The sequence below is a fragment of the Chlorocebus sabaeus genome, chromosome 9, assembly GCF_047675955.1.
Source record: "Chlorocebus sabaeus isolate Y175 chromosome 9, mChlSab1.0.hap1, whole genome shotgun sequence".
Lineage (NCBI taxonomy): Eukaryota > Metazoa > Chordata > Mammalia > Primates > Cercopithecidae > Chlorocebus > Chlorocebus sabaeus.
The window spans coordinates 35,478,834-35,491,012 of NC_132912.1; the positions used below are offsets into that span (position 1 = coordinate 35,478,834).

The 12,179-nt window shown below is 37.4% G+C and overlaps 1 protein-coding gene across 2 annotated transcripts in view; it reads right to left on the reverse strand.

The window, feature by feature from the left end:
* The window catches only part of CCDC7 (coiled-coil domain containing 7), a 453,173-nt gene that overhangs the window by 402,294 nt on the left and 38,700 nt on the right, over positions 1 to 12,179 (reverse strand). For both annotated transcript variants that reach the window (XM_073018860.1, XM_037986502.2), the window contains exon 10: positions 11,492 to 11,567. In XM_073018860.1, coding sequence (XP_072874961.1) covers positions 11,492 to 11,567 — 76 coding nt within the window. The remainder of the gene's footprint in view (positions 1 to 11,491; positions 11,568 to 12,179) is intronic.

Here is a 12,179-nt window from a genome sequence, read left to right on the forward strand (position 1 = left end):
CTTCTCAAACTCTTCCAAAATCTTGAAGAGGAATAAATACTTCCAAACTATTTTACATGTCATCATCAATCATCCTGATACAAAGTCAGACATGGACATCACAAGAAAAGAAAATTACAGGCCAATATCCGTGATGAATATAGATGTAAAAATCTTCAACACAATACTAGCAAAACAAACTTAACAGTAGATTAAAGGGATCATTCACTATGATCAAGTGGAATTTATCCCTAGAGTACAAGGATGAATCAGCAAATCAATAAATGTTGTGCATCATATTAGCAGAATGAAAGATAAAACCATATGATCATCTCATAAGACGTAGAAAAAGCATTCGACAAAATTCAACATCCTTTCATAATAAGACCTATCAATAAGTAGGTATAGAAGGAATGTACCTTAATATAATAAAATCCATATATCAGAACCCCATAGCTAACATTATTATACTCGACAGTGAAAAGTTTAAAACTTTTCCTGTAAGATCAAAAACAAGGATACCCACTCTCACCAATTCTATTCAACATAGTACTAGAAGTCCATGCCAGGGCAATTAGTCAAGAAAAACAAATAAAATGTATCAAAATAGAAAAAGAATAAGTAAAATCATATTTGTTTCCAGATGATATACTCTCCTATATAGAAAACTCTAAAGATGCCCCCAAAAACTTGCAGAACAAATGAATCCAACAAAGTGGCAGGATACAAAAACCAATATACAAAAATCAGTTGTGTTTCTATAAATTAACAACAAACCATCTAAAAAAGAAATCAAGAAAACAATCCCATTTATAATAGCATAAAAAGAAATAAAATACTTGGGAATACACTTAATCAAAGAAGTGAAAGATCTGTTACACTGAAAACTGTAAGACTTGTTGAAATAAATTGAAGAACACACAAAGAATTGAAAATACATCCCATATTCATGAGTTGAAACAATATTGTTAAAATGTTCATGCTACCCAAAATAACCTACAGTTTCAATGTAATCCCTAGGAAAATTTCAATGACATTTTTCACAGAAATAAAAATAGATCCTAAAATTCATATGGGAACACAAAAGATCCTGAGTAGCCAAAGCAATCATGAGCAAAAAGAACAAAGGTAGAGGCATCACACTATCTCAAAATCTACTACACAAAGCTAAAGTAATCAAAACTGCGTGACCCTAGCATCAAAACAGATATAGCCAAAAAGATGGCCAAATAGGAACAGCTCCAGTCTGCAGCTCCCAGCAAGATTGACACAGAAGGCGGATGATCCCTGCATTTCCAACTGAGGTACCCAGTACATGTCACTGGGACTGGTTAGACAGTGGGTGCAACCCACAGAGGATAAGCCAAAGCAGGGTGGGATGTCACCTCACCTGGGAAGTGCAAGGGGTCAGGGGATTGCCCTTCCCTAGCCAAGGGAAGCCATGAGAGACTCTACTGGCAAAAATGGTGCATTCTGGCCCAGACAATGCACTTTTCCCATGGTCTTTGCCACCAGCAGACCAATATATTCTCTTGGTGCCTGGCTGAGCAGGTCCCAACCTCATGGAGCCCAGCAAGCTAAGATCCACTGGCTTGAAATTCTTTCTGCTAGCACAGCAGTGTGAGGTCAACCTGGGACACTCGAGTTTGGTAATGGGAGGGGTATCCACCATTGCTGAGGCTTGAGTAGGTGGTTTTTTGTTTTTTGTTTTTTTTTTTGAGATGGAGTCTCGCTCTGCTGCCCAGGCTGGAGTGCAGTGGCCGGATCTCAGCTCACTGCAAGCTCCGCCTCCCGGGTTTATGCCACTCTCCTGTCTCAGCCTCCCGACTAGCTGGGACTACAGGCGCCCACCACCTCGTCTGGCTAGTTTTTTTTTGTATTTTTTAGTAGACGGGGGGTTTCACCGTGTTAGCCAGGATGGTCTCGATCTCCTGACCTCGTGATCCGCCTGTCTCAGCCTCCCAAAGTGCTGGGATTACAGGCTTGAGAGTAGGTGGTTTTACCTTTCAGTGTAAACAAAGCCCCAGGAAGTTCGAACTGGGTAGAGCCCACCACAGCTCCCTGGGACACAGCACCTGGGGGAAGGGGAGGCTTTCGGACAGCTTCAGCAGACCTAAACATCCCTGCCTGACAGCTCCGAAGAGAGCAGTAATTCTCCCAGCAAAGTGTTCAAGATCTGATAATAGACAGACTGCCTTCTCAAGTGGGTCCCTGACCATTCATGTATCCAGACTGAGAGATACCTCCCAGTAGGGGCCGACAGACACCTCATACAGGAGAGCTCTGGCTGGCATCTGGCTGGTGCCCCTTTGGGATAAAGCTTCCAGAGGCAGGAAGAGGCAGCAATCTTTGTTCTACAGTCTCCACTGGTGATACCCAGGCAAACAGGGTTTGGAGTGGACCTCCAGCAAACTCCAGCAGACCTGCAGCAGAGGGGCCTGTTAGAAGGAACACTAACAAACAGAAAGGAATAGTGATGTTGATACCAACATCAAAGACCAAAGGTAGATAAATCCATGAAGATGGGGAGCAACCAGTGCAAAAAGGCTGAAAATTCCAAAAACCAGAACACCTCTTCTCCTCCAAAGGATCACAACTCCTCGACAGCAAGGGAACAAAACTGGACGGAGAATCAGTTTGACGACTTGACAGAAGTATGCTTCAGAAGATGGGTAATAACAAACTCCTGTGAGCTAAAGAAGCATGTTCTAACCCAATGCCAGGAAGCTAAGAACCTTGAAAAAAAGTTACAGGAATTGCTCACTAGAATACCCAGTTTAGAGAAGAACATAAATGACCTGATGGAGCTGAAAAACACAGCACGAGAACTTTGTGAAGCATACACAAGTATCAATAGCCAAACTGATCAAGCGGAAGAAAGGATATCAGAGACTGAAGACCAATTCAATGAAATAAAGTGAGAAGACAAGATTAGACAAAATACAAGTGAAAAGAAACAAACAAAACCTCCAAGAAATATGGGACTATGTAAAAAGACCAAATCTACATTTGATTCGTGTACCTGAAAGTGACAGGGAGAATGGAACCAAGTTGGAAAACACTCTTCAGGATATTATGCAGGAGAACTACCCCAACCTAACAAGGCAGGCCAACATTCAAATTCAGAAGATACAGAGAACACCACAAAGATATTCCTCGAGAAGAGCAACCCCAAGACACATAATTGTCACATTCACCAAAGTTGAAATAAAAAAAAAAAATGTTAAGGACAGCCAGAGAGAAAAGGCAGGTTACCCACAAAGGGAAGCCCATCAGACTAACAGCAGATCTCTCGGCAGAAAATCTACAAGCCAGAAGAGAGTGGGGGCTGATATTCAACATTCTTAAAGAAAAGAATTTTCAACCCAGAATTTCATATCCAGCCAAACTAAGCCTCCTAAGCGAAGGAGAAATAAAATCCTTTACAGACAAGCAGATGCTGAGAAATTTTGTCACCACTAGGCCTGCCTTTACAAGAGCTCCTAAAAGAAGCACTAAACATGGAAAGGAACAACCGGTACATGCCACTGCAAAAACATACCAAACTGTAAAGACCATCGATGCTATGAAGAAACTGCATCAACTAACGGGCATAATAACCAGCTAGCATCATAATGGCAGGATGAAATTCACACATATCAATATTAACCTTAAATGTAAATGAGCTAAATGCCCCAATTAAAAGACACAGACTGGCAAATTGGACAGAGTCAAGACCCATCGGTGTGCAGGAGACCCATCGGTGTGCAGGAGACCCATCTCACGTGCAAAGACACACATAGGCTCAAAATAAAGGGATGGAGGAAGATTTATCAAGCAAATGGAAAGAAAAAAAAGCAGGGGTTGTAATCCTAGTCTCTGATAAAACAGACTTTAAACCAGCAGAGATCAAAAGAGACAAAGAAGGGCATTACATAATCATAAACGGATCAATGCAACAAGGAGAGATAACTATCCTAAATATATATGCACTCAATACAAGAGCACCCAGATTCATAAAGAAAGTCCTTAAAGACCTACAAAGAGACTTAGACTCCCACACAATAATAGTGGGAAACTTTAACATCCCACTGTCAATATTAGACAAATCAACGAGACAGAAAATTAACAAGGATATCCAGGACTTGAACTCAGCTCTAGACCAAGCAGACCTAATAGACATCTACAGAACTCTCCACCCCAAATTGACAGAATATACATTCTTCTCAGCACCACATCGCACTTATTCTACAATTGACCACATAATTGGAAGTAAAATACTCCTCAGCAAATGCAAGAGAACAGAAATCATAACAAACAGTCTCTCAGACCACAGTGCAATCAAATTAGAACTCAGGATTAAGAAACTCACTCAAAACCACACAACTATATGGAAACTGAACAACCTACTCCTGAATGACTACTGGATAAATAATGAAATGAAGGCAGGAATAAAGATGTTCTTTGAAACCCATGAGAATAAAGACACAACATACCAGAATCTCTGGGACACATTTAAAGCAGTGTGTAGAGGGAAATTTATAGCACTAAATGCCCACAAGAGAAAGCAGGAAAGATCTAAAATTGACACCCTAACATCACAATTAAAAGAACAAGAGAAGCAAGAGCAAGTAAATTCAAAAGCTAGCAGAAGAAAAGAAATAACTTAGACCAGAGCAGAACTAAAGGAGACAGAGACACAAAAACCCTTCAAAAAATCAATGAATTCAGGAACTGGTTTTTTGAAGAGATCAACAAAATTGATACACTGCTAGCCAGATTAATAAAGAAGATAAGGGAGAAAAATCAAACAGATGCAATAAAAAATGATAAAGGATAAAAAATGATATCACCACTGATCCCACAGAAATATAAACTATCATCAGAGAATACTATAAACACCTCTACAGAAATAAATTAGAAAATCTAGAAGAAATGGATAAATTCCAGGACACATACACCCTCCCAAGACTAAACCAGGAAGAAGTCAAATCCCTGAATAGACCAAATAAAAGTTCTGAAATGGAGGCAGTAATTAATAGCCTACCAACCAAAAAAATGTCCAGGACCAGACAGATTCACCGCCAAATTCTACCAGAGGTACAAAGAGGAGCTGGTACCATTCCTTCTGAAACTATTCCAAACAATAGAAAAAGAGAGAATCCTCCCTAACTCATTTTATGAGGCCAGCATCTTCCTGATACCTGGCAGAGACACAACAAAAAAAAGAAAATTTTAGGCCCATATGCCTGATGAACATCGATGAAAAAATCCTCAATAAAATACTGATAAACTGAAACCAGAAGCACATCAAAAAGCTTGTCCACCACGATCAACTCAGCTTCATTCCTGGGATGCAAGGCTGGTTCAATATACACAAATCAATATACGTACTCCATCACATAAACAGAATCAATGACAAAAACCACATGATTATGTTAATAGATGCAGAAAAGACTTTTGACAAAATTCAACAGCCTTTAATGCTAAAAACTCTCAATAAATTAGGTATTGATGGAATGTATCTCAAAATAATAAGAGCCATTTATGACAAACCCACAGCCAATCTCATACTGAATGGGCAAAAACTGGAAGCATTCCCTTTGAAAACTGGCACGAGACAAGTATGACCTCTCTCACTACTCCTATTCAACACAGTATTGGAAGTTCTGGCCAGGGCAATCAGGCAAGAGAAAGAAATAAAGGGTATTCAATTAGGAAAAGAGGAAGTCAAATTGTCTGTCTTTGCAGATGACATGATTGTTTATTTAGAAAACCCCATCGTCTCAGCCCAAAATCTCCTTAAGCTGATAAGCAATTTCAGCAAAGTCTCAAGATACAAAATCAATGTGCAAAAATCACAAGCATTCCTATACACCAAGAACAGACAGAGAGCCAAATCATGAGTGAACTCCCATTCACAATTGCTACAAGGAGAATAAAATACCTAGGAATCTAACTTACAAGGGATGTGAAGAACCTCTTCAAGGAGAACTACAAACCACTGCTCAAGGAAATAAGAAAGGAAACAAACAAATCGAAAAACATTCCATGCTCATGGATAGGAAGAATCAGTATCATGAAAACGGCCATACTGCCCAAAGTAATTTATAGATTCAATGCTATCCCCATCAAGCTACTACTGACTTTCTTCACAGAATTAGAAAAAAAGACGTTAAATTTCATATGGAACCAAAAAAGTGCCTTCATAGTCAAGATAATCCTAAGCAACAAGAACAAGGCTGGAGACATCATGCTACCTGACTTCAAACTATACTACAAGGCTATAGTAACCAAAACAGCATCGTACGTACCAAAACAGAGATATAGACCAATGGAACAGAACAAGGGCCTCAGAAATAACACCACACATCTACAACCATCTGATCTTTGACAAACCTGACAAAAACAAGCAGTGGGGAAAATATTTCCTATTTAATAAATGGTGTTGGGAAAACTGGCTAGCCATATGCAGAAAGCTGAAACTGGATCCCTTCCTTACACCTTATATAAAAATTAACCCAAGATGGATTAGACACTTAAACTAAGACCGAAAACCATAAAAACCCTAGAAGACAACCTAGGCAATACCATTCAGGACATAGGCATGGGCAAAGACTTCATGTCTAAAACACCAAAAGCAATGGCAACAAAAGCCAAAATTGACAAATGGGATCTAATTAAACTAAAGAGCTTCTGCACAGCAAAAGAAACTATCATTAGGGTGAACAGGTAACCTACAGAATGGGAGAAAATTTTTGCAGTCTATCCATTTTACAAAGGGCTAATATCCAGAATCTACAAAGAATTTAAACAAATTTACAAGGAAAAAAAACCCCATCAAAAAGTGGGTGAAGAATAGGAACAGATACTTCTCAAGACATTTATGCAGCCAACAAACTTATAAATATATGCTCATCATCACTGGTTATTAGAGAAACGCAAATTAAAACCACAATGAGATACCATCTCACACCAGTTAGAATGGCAATCATTAAAAAGTCAGGAAACAACAGATGCTGGAGATGATGTGGAGAAATAGGAACACTTTTACACTGTTGGTGGGATTGTAAACTAGTTCAACCATTATAGAAGACAGTGTGGTGATTCCTCGAGAATCTAGAACTAGAAATACCATTTGACCCAGCAATCCCATTACTGGGTATATACCCAAAGAATTATAAATCGTTCTACTATTAAAACACATGCACACATATGTTATTGCGGCACTGTTCACAATGGCAAAGACTTGGAACCAACCCAAATGCCCATCAATGATACACTGGATAAAGAAAATGTGGTACATATACACCATGGAATACTATGCAGCCATAAAAAAAGATGAGATTACATCCTTTGCAGGGACATGGATGAAGCTGGAAACCATCATTCTCAGCAAACTAGCCCAAGAACAGAAAACCAAACACCACATGTTCTCACTCATAAGTGGGAGTTGAACAATGAGAATACATGGACATAGGGAGGGGAACATCACACACCAGGGCCTATCATGGGGTGGGGGAGAAATACCTAATGTAGATGACAGGTTGATGGGTGCAGCAAACCACCATGGCACATGTATACCTATGTGACAAACCTGCACGTTCTGAACATGTACCCCAGAACTTAAAGTACAATTTAAAAAATGGAAAAAAAAAAAACAAAAAAAAACAGACATAGCCAATAGAACAGAAGAGAGAGCCCAGAAATAAATTCACGTATATATGGTCAATTGATCTTTGACAAATGTCCAAAAACACATAATTAGGAAAAGAATGTCTCTTCAATAAATTGTGTTGGAGAGACTGCAGAAGAATGAAAATAGGTCCTTATCTTATCCCATATATAAAAATAGACCCAAAATGAATTAAAAACTTAAATGTAAAACCGGAAACTGTAAAACTACTTGAAGAAAACAGGGTGAAAACTTCTCGACATTGGTCTTGGAAAAGATTTTTTTGATATGACCCCAAAAGCAAGGGTAACAAAAGCAAAAATAGACAAATGGGACTGCATCAAGTTAAATAGTTTCTTCAGAGCAAAGGAAACAATCGATGGAATGAAGATACAACCTATGTAATGGGAGAAAATATTTGCAAACCACACATCTGATAAGAGTTTAATATCCAAGATGTAAAAGGAGCTCAACTCAACTACAAGAAAACAAATAACCCCATTTAAAAATGGACAAATGGCTTGATATTTCTCAAAAAAAGATATATGAATGGTCAACAGGGTATATGAAAAAAATGTTCAACATCACTAATCATCAAGGAAAAGTAAATTTAAACCACCAGGTAATATTACCTCACACCTGTTATCAAAAAAATGGCTACTATCAAAAAGGAAAAATATAAGTACTGGCAAGAATGTGGAGAAAAGGGAACTCTTACACAATGTTAGTGAGAATGTAAATTGGTACAGCTATATGGAAAACAGTATGGAGATTCTTCAAAAAATAAAAATAAAAATAGAACTACCATATGACCAAGCAATTCCACTTCTGAGTATACATCTAAAGGAAATGGGATAAATCACGTTGAGTAGATACCTATACTCCCATGTTCATTGCAGTATTATTCACAATAACTACAATATGGAATCAACCTAAGTGTCCCTAAATGTAAAAATAGATAAAGATACAAATAAAGAACATGTGAAATATATATATATATATATCTCTTATCCAGCCTTAAAAAAGCAGCAAATCCTGTCATCTGTAACAATATGGATGAAACTGAAGGGCATTACGCTAAGAAGTCAGGTACAGAAAGACAATTACTGCATGATCTCGCTTATATGTAGAACCCCAAAAAGTCAAACTCAAGGAAATAGAGAACAGAATGCAGGTTACCAGAGGCTGGGGTTGGAGAAAAATGGGGAGATATTAGTCAAAGGGTACAAAATTCAGCTAGACAAAGGGAAAGTTTCTAAGAGAGTAGTTTTTAAGTGTTTTCACCAGAAAAAAAAGATATATATGTGAGGATTTGGGGTCTGTTACATAGCTTGATTTAGCCATTCCACAAAGTATGCACACATAAAAACATCACATTTTATACCATAAATATATATAATTTTGCCAATTTAAAAAAAACATTTTTTCATGTGTCCGTTGGCTGTATGAATGTCTTCTTTTGAGAAATGTCTGTTCATATCCTTTGCCCAATTTTTGATGGGGTTGTTTGTTTTTTTCTTGTAAATTTGTTTGAGTTCTTTGTAGGTTCTGGATATTAGCCCTTTGTCAGATGAGTAGATTGCAAAAATTTTCTCCCATTCTGTAGGTTGCCTGTTCACTCTGATGGTAGTTTCTTTTGCTGTGCAGAAGCTCTTTAGTTTAATGAGATCCCATTTGTCAATTTTGGCTTTTGTTGCCATTGCTTTTGGTGTTTCAGACATGAAGTCCTTGCCCATGCCTATGTCCTGAATGGTATTACCTAGGTTTTCTTCTAGGGTTTTTATGGTATTAGATCGAACATTTAAGTCTCTAATCCATCTTGAATTAATTTTCGCATAAAGAGTAAGGAAAGGATCCAGTTTCAGCTTTCTACTTATGGCTAGCCAATTTTCCCAGCACCATTTATTAAATAGGGAATCCTTTCCCATTTCATGTTTTTCTCAGGTTTGTCAAAGATCAGATGGCTGTAGATGTGTGGTATTATTTCTGAGGACTCTGTTCTGTTCCATTGGTCTATATCTCTGTTTTGGTACCAGTACCATGCTGTTTTGGTTACTGTAGCCTTGTAGTATAGTTTGAAGTCAGGTAGCATGACAGCCAACAGATACATGAAAAAATGCTCATCATCACTGGCCATCAGAGAAATGCAAATCAAAACCACAATGAGATACCATCTCACACCAGTTAGAATGGCGATCATTACAAAGTCAGGAAACAACAGGTGCTGGAGAGGATGTGGAGAAATAGGAACACTTTTACCCTGTTGGTGGGATTGTAAACTAGTCCAACCATTATGGAAAACAGTATGGCGATTCCTCAAGGATCTAGAACTAGAAGTACCATATGACCCAGCCATCCCATTACTGGGTATATACCCAAACGATTATAAATCATGCTGCTATAAAGACACATGCACACGCATGTTTATTGCGGCACTATTCACAATAGCAAAGACTTGGAATCAACCCAAATGTCCATCAGTGACAGACTGGATTAAGAAAATGTGGCACATATACACCATGGAATACTATGCAGCCATAAAAAAGAATGAGTTTGTGTCCTTTGTAGGGACATGGATGCAGCTGGAAACTATCATTCTCAGCAAACTATCGCAAGAACAGAAAACCAAACACCGCATGTTCTCACTCATAGGTGGGAACTGAACAATGAGATCACTTGGACTCGGGAAGGGGAACATCACACACCAGGGCCTATCATGGGGAGGGGGAAGGGAGGAGGGATTGCACTGGGAGTTATACCTGATGTAAATGACGAGTTGATGGGTGCTGACGAGTTGATGGGTGCAGCACACCAACATGGCACAAGTATACATATGTAACAAACCTGCATGTTATGCACATGTATCCTAGAACTTAAAGTATAATAATAATAATAAAAATAAATTTTAAAAAAATAAAGCATTTATTTTAAAAAGAAATTATATGAGTTTACAGGTGAAAAAATATTCACAAACTACATTTTGTATCATTGTAACTTTTAATTTTTTACCTATGGAAAAATACATATAACATAAAATTTACCATCTTAACTATTTTAAGTGTATAGTTCATCAGTGTTAGGTAACTTTACACTATTTTACAACCAATCTCCAGAACTCTTCTCCTCATGTAAAACTGAAGCTTTGTGTGCATCAAACAATAACTCCCCATTTCCCCCTCCTGCACCCCCTGGCAAACATCATTCTGTCTTCTGTGTCTATGAATTTGACACTGCTCTAGATACCTCATCCAAGAGGAATAATTGCATTTGTCTTTTTTGTGGCTGGCTTATTATACTTAGCAGAATGTCCTTAGGCTTCATCCATGTTGTAGCATGCATCAGAATTTCCTTTCTTTTTAAGACTCAATAACAATTTCATTGTATGTATATGCCACATTTTGTTTATCCATTTATTCATTGTTGCACATGTGGGTTGCTTCCATCTTTTGGCTGCTGTGAATAATGCTGCAATGAACATGGATGTACAAATATCTCTTCAACACTCTTGTTTTCAATTTTGGGGTATACATGCCCAGAAGTGGAACTGCTGAATCATATGGTAATTCTGTTTTTAATTTTTTGAGAAACCAATATACTATTTTCCCATAGCACATATTTTACATTTCATTTTACATTCTCTATGTTTATAATTTTCCATTTAAACATTATACGTACATAAAATCATAAAAATTGATATAAGAAATTCTAAATTTGCTGACAGAGGCATTATTTTCTTCTTTATGTTTTCAATATTTCTGCAATAAATACATACTAACTTTTATCAATAAGCATATTACATATGGAAAAATACAATTTTATCTGTCTTTTTTTTAAAATAGAAAAATAAAAAATGCTTACCTCTCCAACATATTTGCCTGGTTTTCAAATACTTTCAACATGGTATTAAATCGATTAGTCATTGAATGAGCAGTTTCTATTATTCAAAAAGTCAAAAATGTTAAAGGTTTTATAAATAGCTGAAGTTATAGCTCTATGCTAAATACAACTGCTATAGATGTGAAAGCTAAACAAACATAAAGAGCGGCTAGCAGGGCTACATGAGGCTACAGAATGCTTATGAGGAACATAGCTACCATTTTATTAAATACCTATTATGTGCAAATCATCATGTTATATTGCATTCTCTTATTCTTAAAATAATCTAAAAAATAAGACACTGTCATAATTTTCAAATAAAGAAGTTCAGGCTCAGAGAGGTTACATAACTTGATCAATACAATATATCTAGTAAAATTCAAAACTGGATTAATGTCCAACATATGTGATCTTCTTATGATATGGCATATCAGAGGGACTCCAGGATATTAAAAGAGAACTGCTTTAGTTGCTGTTGCTAAGTCAATAAGGTCTATGGGAAGGATCTAGCTAACCTACTAAGCTTTACAACTGTATCAAAGAATCCAAAAGAGAACCCAAGATGCTACTTAAAAGAGATCCAACATGATAAGGATCCACAATAATCAATGAACTATTCGGGTAATACCACAAGACTCTTCAATCTTGTGACATAAAAAGTATATGACAG